The sequence below is a fragment of the Penaeus japonicus genome, unplaced genomic scaffold, assembly GCF_977035675.1.
Source record: "Penaeus japonicus unplaced genomic scaffold, GWHDUDI00000001_assembly GWHDUDI00000037, whole genome shotgun sequence".
NCBI lineage: Eukaryota > Metazoa > Arthropoda > Malacostraca > Decapoda > Penaeidae > Penaeus > Penaeus japonicus.
The window spans coordinates 19,707,475-19,717,474 of NW_028234439.1; the positions used below are offsets into that span (position 1 = coordinate 19,707,475).

Sequence of the window (10,000 nt, forward strand, 5' to 3'; positions counted from 1 at the left end):
TGCCGATGGTGAGTGAGAGAGACAGGATTAGAAGACGTAAGGTAAAGCTAGAGTCTTGTATGTGAAGTTTCCTCTAAAAGGTCACCCGTTTTCCTTCTTCCAGCGAGGAAACTGGATTCGCTCCAAATATTTCCTTTTTTTTTTAATCGACTGGGCCTGTGTTTCAGGAGTGTTGTCGCATCACCTGGCTGTAGCTGTGTGTATGTGTGTGTATGTGTGTGTATGAGTGTGTGTGTGAGTGTGAGTGTGAGTGTGAGTGTGTGTGTATGTGTGTATGTGTGTGTATGAGTGTGTGTGTGAGTGTGAGTGTGAGTGTGTGTGTATGTGTGTGTATGAGTGTGTGTGTGTGTGTGTGTGTGTGTGTGTGTGTGTGTGTGTGTGTGTGTGTGTGTGTGTGTGTGTGTGTGTGTGTGTGTGTGTGTGTGTTTGAGTGAGTGAGTGTGTGTGTTTGAGTGAGTGAGTGTGTGTGTTTGAGTGAGTGAGTGTGTGTGTTGGCCATCCGAACCATGGACTTCAGCCCAGAACCAAGTAGCACTAATCGCCAGGGGTTGATGCATCATCATCCTTGCTCATGTCTTCAAGGCCGGAGGTTTGCCACGAAAAATGACACGGTAAAAAAGGTGGGAAATCTGAAGGTTGCCATTGAATATCCCTTCCCTCGAAAGACCTCCGCTTCACCCCTCTCTCTCTCTCTCTCTCTCTCTCTCTCTCTCTCTCTCTCTCTCTCTCTCTCTCTCTCTCTCTCTCTCTCTCTCTCTCTCTCTCTCTCTCTCTCTCTCTCTCACTCTCTCTCTCTCGTAGCATTCCAAGCGAAATTGCCTCAAGTGCTTGGAATTCACAGGTGACTAATCTCCACGAGCCGGGTTGGTACAGGACGCATCGACCCGGCTGTTAGCGGCACAGGTGCCACAGAAGCAACAGAGCAACCCGTGCGGCCTTTATGAGACACACACTGGGGTATGTGACCGTACCGACGCCAGGACGGGCACGCACGTGGAAGGGTATTTTCCGTTGGGAAGGGACGTGCCGGCACCTGCGCTGGCCACAGAGGTCGCGTACCGAGTGTCGGGAAGCTGCTCCGAATGTGAGGATGTATTCGGCTAAATTTTGCACAGCACTGATATAATATCCGCTATTCGATATCATTATTAAGGGACTGGAGGATTCGGCTAAGCGGAGAAGCTATCCTCAAACCATACCAAGCCATACTAGATACCCGCATGCACACCGAACAAGCGAGCGAGCGAGGGCCACACAGGCCTCCCGACCCACCCACTGCTACTGCTTTCACACACACACCAGAGGGAAAGGGGGGGGGGGCGGATAACCACAGTGGCGAGGACGCCGGAACCAACAGCAAGACGCCCACTTACCCTCGTCCTCCACTTGATGTTGTAGGACGCCAGCTTCCCGGCCTGCTGGTGGTTGTTGCACTTGGCCACCAGCGAGTCCACGACCGACACCAGCTGGCCGATGCTGGAGCAGTTGGGTTCGCTTCCGGTGACCCAGGCGATCTTGTCCCCCCGGACCCGCCCTCGGGCCTGGTCCTGCCGCGCCATCACCTCCCCGTCGTGGAAGACCCCGTGCCGATGCAGGCCGCCCACCTCGGCGCGAATCTGGTCCGCTCGGTTCTCGCCTGGCGGGACAAGGGAGAAACGCCTTTAGAGTACCTGGCTCCTTCTAGGGCTGTCACCTTCGTCATCGTGATCACAGCAATAATAATAATAATAATAATCATTATTAATATTATCATCATCTTACTATAAATAATTATTTTGACTATTACTGTCATCATTACTATCACTATCATGTTTGTGTGCTTATAATTTCCTATCATAGTCATCGTAAACGCAGTGATGCTCCTTCTGCTCCAGAAAGCTTAATTAATTGTCTTCCGGAATCCAGCGTAAATCCGACCGGCATTCGCACAAATTACCCAAGTTGGTGCATGATCAAGAACTGGCATCCACTGTGCTTGGCCAGAGCGTTTGCTCATTCGCATGCGCAGCCAAGTTTAAAGTAACCTTGCACTTTTCCTTGTTTTCATTGCAACTGAGAGTTCATTGAAAACTTCCCTTGACTTCTAGCTGCAGGAAAACAAACAGTGGACATTCTTTATAATCCCAATCATGTCATTCATAATCAGAAATGTTACATTTACCAGAAGTTCCTTCTCCTCGCCACAAGCCACAGACGAAGCCTGGAACCTCACAACTTGACATTACAGAACTCAAGTGGCCCTCCACCCCCCCACCCCCCATCCCCCCATCCACCCCGCGCCTACCTCCACTCTCGCCCTCATGCCACTACATAAGCCTCCCCAAATGTCGTTAATCTGTCAATGAAATGGGACCAACACCCCTCCCTCCCTCCCTCCCCTCCTGATCTTCTTTCCCCTCTCTCCCTCCCCCTCCTTCACCCCTCTCCCCTCCTCCTCCCCCCCTCCCAGCCCCGTCTCCTCAACCCCTGCCTCTTGTTATCAAAACCCCAATCGATGATGCAACTCGTCCGTCCACCGTCGGCCGTGTCTTCTAACCCCTTTCTACACTGCTTGCTTGCTTGCGTGCGTGCGTGCGTGCCTGCAGCGCCCCCCTTCTTCCCCCCTCCTCCTCCTCCTCTCTGGTGCTTGCCCTGCTCGCCAGCCTCTCCCCCCCCCCCCCAAGCAGTCCCGCTGCACGATATGGTACGAGTTTATCATCGGCAATTAATCCCCTTCCCTTCCCGAGCCTCGCCGTGTTTGTTGTGACAGCACTTGAGGCGGAGTCGTTGCTCAACGGCGCCGCTCAATTATCCCGCGCGCTCGGGAGACACGCAGCCTCCTCCGCCTCCTCCTCCTCCTCGGCCCTCGAGCCTAGCCTAGCCTAGCCTGGCCGCCACCTCCTACGCCTCCTTCTCCTTCTTCTCCTTCTCCTCCCACCATCGACTCCCGCCCTTACTCCTCCTCATTCCTTCTCTGCCTACTTCTCGTCCTTATCCCCAGCCTTTCGCCAGCTCTATATCCTCTCCCCCTCATCACGGTCGCCGACAGGCCTCTGGGGGCGGGAGAATAGGGAGGGGGAGGGGGCAGAGGAAGGGGAAGGGGAAGGGGAAGGGGGAGAGGAAGGGAAAGGGGAAGGGGGAGGGAAAGGGGAACGGGTAGGAGGAGAGGAAGGGGCACAGGTAGGGGGGGAGGAAGGGGCACAGGTAGGGGGGAGAGGAAGGGGCAGAGGGAGAGGAAGGGGCAGAGGAAGGGGCAGGGGGAGAGAAAGGGGCAGGGAGAGAGGAAGGTGGTGGGAGAGAGGAAGGTGGTGGGAAAGGGGGAGGGGGAGGGGGAGAGAAAGGGTCAGGGAGAGAGGAAGGTGGTGGGAAAGGGGCAGGGGGAGAGGGAGAGGAAGGTGGAGGGAAAGGGGCAGGGGGAGGGGGAGAGAAAGGGGCAGGGAGAGAGGAAGGGGAAGGGGAAGGGGGAGAGGGAGAGGAAGGTGGAGGGAAAGGGGCAGGGGGAGGGGGAGAGGAAGGGGAAGGGGCAGGGACAGGGGGAGAGGAAGGGGAAGGGGAAGGGGCAGGGGGAGAGGAAGGGGGAGAGGGAGAGGAAGAAGCAGGGGAAGGGGGAGAGAAAGGGGGAGGGGAAGGGGCAGGGAGAGGAAGGTAGAGGGAAAGAGGCAAAGAGGCAGGGGGAGGGGGAGGGGGAGGGGGAGAGGAAGGGGCAGGAGCAGGGGCAGGGGGAGAGGAAGGAGAAGGGGAAGGGGCAGAAAGAGAGGAAGGTGGAGGGAAAGGGGCAGGGGGGGAGGGGGAGAGGAAGGGGGAAGGGGCAGGGGGAGAGGAAGGGGCAGGAGCAGGAGCAGGGGCAGGGGGAGAGGAAGGGGAAGGGAAAGGGGCAGAAAGAGAGGAAGGTGGTGGGAAAGGGGCAGGGGGGGGAGGGGGAGAGGAAGAAGCAGGGGGAGAGGAAGGGGGAGGGGGAGAGAAAGGGGCAGGGAGAGAGGAAGGTGGTGGGAAAGGGGCAGGGGGAGGGGGAGAGGAAGGGGAAGAGGGAGAGGAGCGGGAAGGGGCAGGGGAGAGGAAGGGGGAGAGGAAGGGGAAGGGGCAGGGACAGGGGGAGAGGAAGGGGAAGGGGAAGGGGAAGGGGAAGGGGCAGGGGAAAGGGAAGAGGAAGAGGAAGTGGAAGAGGAAGAGGAAGGGGAAGGGGGAGAGGAAGGGGCAGGGGAAGGGGGAGAAAAAGGGGGAGAGGAAGGGGGGAAGGGGGGGAAGGGGGAGAGGAAGGGGCAGGGGGAGTACCTAATCTTTACACTGGCAATGAAACTCTCCTGCCATGGATTCCCTCCTTATAGATAGATCAGTATCTCCATTACTGGGACTGGGTTTTCACTGTTATCATTATTGGAACAATAGCAAAATGAAAATAATAATTGTAAATAAAATAACAATAACCATAATAATAATAATACAATACCAATAACAACGATAATAATAATGATAAGAAATTATCACAAAAAACAATAATAACAATAAAAACACAAACAAAATAATAACAACAATAAAATGATAATAACAATAATAAAAACAAAGGTAATAATAATCATAATAATGAAATAATAATAATAGTAAAGATAATAATAACAATAAAAAAAATATTAAATATCATGATACCAATAATCATAAAAGGAAACTTAGGTTATGACAATGATGATAATATTTTATTGTCATTATTATTAACATTGTTATCTATCATATGAATCACCATTAACCTCTTGATCGTCACTATATCCCTACACAAGCAATTTGAAGGCATCCTCCTATCTTCTAGCTCTTATTCCAATTCCTTTTCAATTGCACACCAAACTGAATGTCCCTCCCCCTTGTCATTACGAAATTCCACGTCAGAACTTATTGATTCCTTAGTGGACTGTCTATGTGGTGTGTGGCCGAGACCTGCAGGTTGCCATGTAGTCGACATTCTTACACTATCTGCCGAGAATTCGTCCCAAAGAAAGAACAAATCGACTGTTTCCCATCATTTTCACATCATCTGTCTCATTTCATTTGCCTGTAATAATTCCCAAAGACCTGAGCAGTTATTCTCCGGAAATAGTTTATTCCTCCTGTATCTCTTTTCCTGACACAAGAAATAAATCCTTCATCCTTATGAGTTTTTCTCATATGACAAGAGATTAAAAACTATTAGGCAGACAGACAGCAAGGGAGGGGAAGGAGGCGAGGCGAGCATGATGTAAATGTGTCTGATCGAAGTTGACGACTCATGTAACTTTAAAATGCGCAGTGTCATAGTCTACAGAAAAATTGACTTGAAAGTGTGAGTTATCATAACCTACAAACAACATAACTAATCAATGCCATATCATACCTAGTCCTAATAGATTAATATCCCTGCATGATCTAACATGCCTTTAAAAACGCAAAACAAATACATAGCCTCTCAAACAGCTAGTAATACCGTCTTTCTGGTAAGATAACATCTCCGGTATCTTATCTCCTTAAAACCAAAGAGCCTGATTCAATGCAGGCTATGATCTCTTATCACCATGACCTAAAACTTACAATTCACGGTAACGGCTCAGTTTTGTGACTTCTGTATTATACGAAAGGATGCAAATTGTATAGCTCTGTTGCTGTAGAATTCTAATATATTTTCAATATTGTGTAGAGTAGCTCTTCTCAGTTGACATGCGTCTGTAGTAATACCAGATAATAAATAAAAATTAAGTATAGGTTAGACTTCATTATTTCAAATTCACGAAAATGCAAAATCAGATTCTAACTTAAAATGCACAGAAAAAAATACACAGCAATATAAATCTAAAGTTTGATTCTAAACTTTCATCAAAATAAAATGAGTTGCTATAACACTTCAGCAACAGAGAATAAATAAGCCACAGATTTGTATTGTAACATTCAAAATTTTCTTTAATGTTCAGCTGAAATTCTTTCATAAGATCTGGTGAATATAGATTTTCCTAATATTGAAAAAAGTGATCAATTAAAGAAAAGAAAACAAAACAAAACAAAGAAAAAAAAAACAAGTAAACAACGACAACAAAAAAAACAAATATTTTTTCACACAACTTATGTGCAGAATATTATGCATTATACATAAATAGTATAATTCTACAAAACCCTTTGTAATAATACTTCCAAGTGGACTGTGCCCATAATCTACTGAATTCCTCTTCAGGCAATCACCATGGCCTCCACACATTCCACGCTCCAGCAGAGGCCAACAAACCTTCCCCACATAAATTCTGGCAAGACTGCGCTTGAGCCGCTTGCATAAATGACAACAGGCTGCCAGGGAATGGCATGAGCTCCATGCCAGAATACATTGGGAGGATGTCTGTTGGCCATTGCCAGAGGGACGACAAGTGTGGAGGCCACGGCGATCGGCAGAAGGGTAGTGGGGGACACGCAGGTGTCTCGTAAATATTTATCGATGACGAAAATATTGATTTTATCTGGAATGCCGTGTCTATTAGGTCGACCAACTTTCAAAGGAGCATCACTGGTATAAAATATTAAATGATAATCATAGAAAAAAAATGGCGATATGATATTTCCAGATTAATAAAAAGTTCTCGTCTTTAACTATCAAGCTGACGAGCTTCTGACACCAGCATAAATGTATTTACTCGTATAAATACGTCTATACATATAAAACAGCTCTTATAATGTACATAGATAAATAAATAAACAAGAATCGTTAAACTTACCAAGGAAGTTCTCGATGACACACACCCCGTACTTGTTGAGGTCACTTATGACGAACTGCGCCAGTCTGTTGAACCTGTTTTGATTAAAGCCGACTTCTTCCAGGGACTGAGAATCCATAAACATTTCCAAGTGGTGGAGCGACGGCGTCCGAGGCCGTGGGAGGTGAGGGGACGCCTCGGTGGAGTCATTGGGGTCACTGGGCACGTTCATTTCGGGCTCCCCTCGCGATCTCCGCCTGCCACTTCTCACACCATCACCATTGCTCTGAAATTGCAAATTGCAGTCACTGAGATCGTGTCCACCCATCATCGCGTCAAGAACTGCAGGGTCAAGCGTAAAATTAGTCTTTGGGGAAACCTTCTTACTTCTCGCCTCACTCTTTTTGGAACCGGACTGAGTCGCTCCATTTTTTGGCTTACAGAAGACCTTGTGCTTCTTCCAGTGGAGTCTCTGGTGGTCCTGCCCACAGTACCAAGCCGCCCTGCACCCACTGCACACCATGAGGTGCTCCGCCCGGCGGTTGCACTGCCCGCACGCCCTTAGGCTCACTCCCTCACTCATCTTATCAGGTTCCACAGTCAACGCACATCCAGCATGGTGGTTCTCAGCACTCCAGGCACAGGGGTTCTCCCAGGGCAGGTTCCTCATCACAGGGGATGCATGCCTCGCCGCTCGGTGCTGGGACCTCGAGCGCCGCCCAGCCTGCGAGTCGCCAACCTGTCACCTCAGAGGTCCTGACGCCCACACAGCACACCCACAGGAACAGGAGGCGGAGAGGATCTAAACTATCCTCTAACTTTATCACAAGGGCGTGTTGGGAGTCACACGTATGTATTCGAGTGTCTTTCTCTCTCTCCCTCGCCCCCACACACGGACGACCGCACTGCCCGCCCGCGCCCTTCCTTCCCCGAGGCTGACACGCCCGCCGAGCACACTTCCTTCGCAGGAGGAGCCTCCTCGTCCCCCCTGAGCCGCAGGACGTGACCAGCACCGCTCGTCGCAGGCGGCGAGTGCAGAGAGGGGAGCCAGCAGCAGCGGCCAGGCGTCGACTGCTCAATCACTCACTCACTCGCTCAGCTGTTGCCCCACTACCTGTGCTGCCCGACTCGCGGGTCCGGTTATCACGTCTGCCGCTGGACGGGCCCCGATAATCTATATTTGCCACGTTAGTTTTCGCCGCCGCCCTTCCTCGCCTCTGGACTGGCTGGCCTGGAGGCGGTGCTCCGGGATGCACAGCACGCCCTGGCCCTGTCCAGTAAGGCTCGCCCGGGAAAAATGCGTCGAGTTCCGGACTCAAGGACCTCAGCGGAGCCGCGAGTTGTCAAGTGTTCAATAAATTGCGAGCCGGAGAGAGAGGGAGGCAAGTTTGAAACAAGATCTGGCGCGTGTTGGGCTTAATAATCTTGAATTGTTACGGGCCTTGCCCTGGGACAACACGCCCCTCAGAGCCGCCCTCAGACGCCCTCCCGAAGGGGCAGCCGGAACTTCCAGTTACAGAGGCACTTCTGAAGCATGCTCTCCTACCCCTTGCCCGGAAGCCTTTAAAGTGCTTCTGCAGTCTTTTTTTCTTTTTTTTTTTCCATTCGCTTTGCGTGTTGGAACTGCTGCTTCCGTCGGACGTGGCGACGGCACAGGAAGAGAACTAAGCTATGTTTCTTTAAGGAATAATGTAATCTTTGACGTCACCTTAAGAATGACTTTTGGATGGTTGGTTGAAAATGCTCTTTTGTAAATATTTGTCACTTTAAAAAAACATTTATTTCCTTTTGGAAAAGACAGTATCTGAGTTATTTTATGTAAGTGGTATTTAGTCAAAACGATAAGAACGGGCAAAAGACCTTGAACATACTTATACAATGTTCATGTTAAAAAAGAAAGAAAGAAGAAAAAAAAAAAACGATTCTTCGGCTGCCTTTTTATCACAGCTAATAAGGCTTAAACACATACCTCCATGCTTCTCTTCAACCTCGAGCAAATCAATAAAACGCTACCTCGTCTCTTTTTAAAGGAAATTAATTCTCTCTATAAGACTCTGATAAACTATGGCTGAAAAATCATTGATAATGGAGAGGGTCTCGAGCACGTACTCGCTGAGCGGTTGGATATAATCACTGTTACTTTCATTTTCGTTATCAATGTAGGTGTCACTATTATTGACATAATTACATATACGAATTCAAAATATGTATTTCCTGCGACAACCGTCAGGTCCCTCAAAAGGGGATCGGAGCGCCCACCCACCGGCCCACCCACCGGCCCACCCGCGGGCAGCCCCTCCGTGATGACAGCCTCCTCATTTGCATGGAGTCCCCAACGCCCGGTCAGAAGGTCCGGCGCAAGAAAGAGACACGAACACATGTCTGGGCTGAAGTCTTGATTATAACCGCGTATAATGCAGAAGCCTGGCGGTCGTCCTCGTGCCCTTGGCTAGCCATGAATGACGAAACAGGCGCGGTCATGAGCGCTATGCCTTTGTTTCTCTTGTTTCTCGTTGCTCTGAGATCGTTGCAGTTCGGGCGGTCACGTGGTGGCGCTGGGAAGAGGTAACGGACAAAGTAATTCTGGCATTACTGCTCGAACACGGATCGATGCATGCTAAGTAAGACTCGCGGTCGCAACGTCCCGAGAACAGAAAGGCGGCCTGGTCGCTTCATGCTCGGGCTAGTTAGCATATGTTTTGTTTCGACACAACAAGAAATATATTAGTATTGCATTCATTACATAACTGAAACTAAGTTCCACACGCGTTCGCACTTCTCGAGAGAAACAAAGACTCGACAGTCATTCAGTAAAAAGAAAAAAAGAAAAAAAAATCTTTTAATAGTTCAATTGCTACCAACACTGCGGGCGTTTCCAAAGGCAAAGAGAAGTCGAGGGGAAACGGATCACTAACTTGAGGCCACATTGCGAGGTGCAACAGCTACGTCTTCTGTCCCTAGAGGATGCGTGCGCGTGTGAGTGTGTGTGTGTGTGAGAGTGGGTGTGTGTGTGAGTGTGTGTGTGTGTGTGTGTGTGTGTGTGTGTGTGTGTGTGTGTGTGTGTGTGTGTGTGTGTGTGTGTGTGTGTGTGTGTGTGTGTGTGTGTGTGTGTGTGTGTGAGTGTGTGTGTGTGTGAGTGAGTGAGTGAGTGAGTGAGTGAGTGAGTGAGTGAGTGAGTGAGTGAGTGAGTGAGTGAGTGAGTGAGTGAGTGAGTGAGTGAGTGAGTGAGTGAGTGAGTGAGTGAGTGAGTGAGTGAGTGAGTGAGTGAGTGAGTGAGTGAGTGAGTGAGTGAGTGAGTGAGTGAGTGAGTGAGTGAGTGAGTG

At 49.7% G+C, this 10,000-nt stretch overlaps 1 protein-coding gene across 3 annotated transcripts in view; it reads right to left on the reverse strand.

The window, feature by feature from the left end:
- Positions 1-10,000, reverse strand: part of Hph (HIF prolyl hydroxylase) — a 28,947-nt gene that overhangs the window by 5,697 nt on the left and 13,250 nt on the right. For 2 of the 3 annotated variants that reach the window (XM_043024888.2, XM_043024887.2), the window contains exons 2-3: positions 6,699-6,963; positions 1,374-1,636 (exon numbers count right to left, since the gene is read on the reverse strand). In XM_043024888.2, the coding sequence (XP_042880822.1) occupies positions 1,374-1,636; positions 6,699-6,963 (528 nt within the window). Of the gene's footprint in view, positions 1-1,373; positions 1,637-6,698; positions 9,513-10,000 lie in introns of those variants that run through there. The other variant, XM_086532353.1, reaches the window with a different exon arrangement.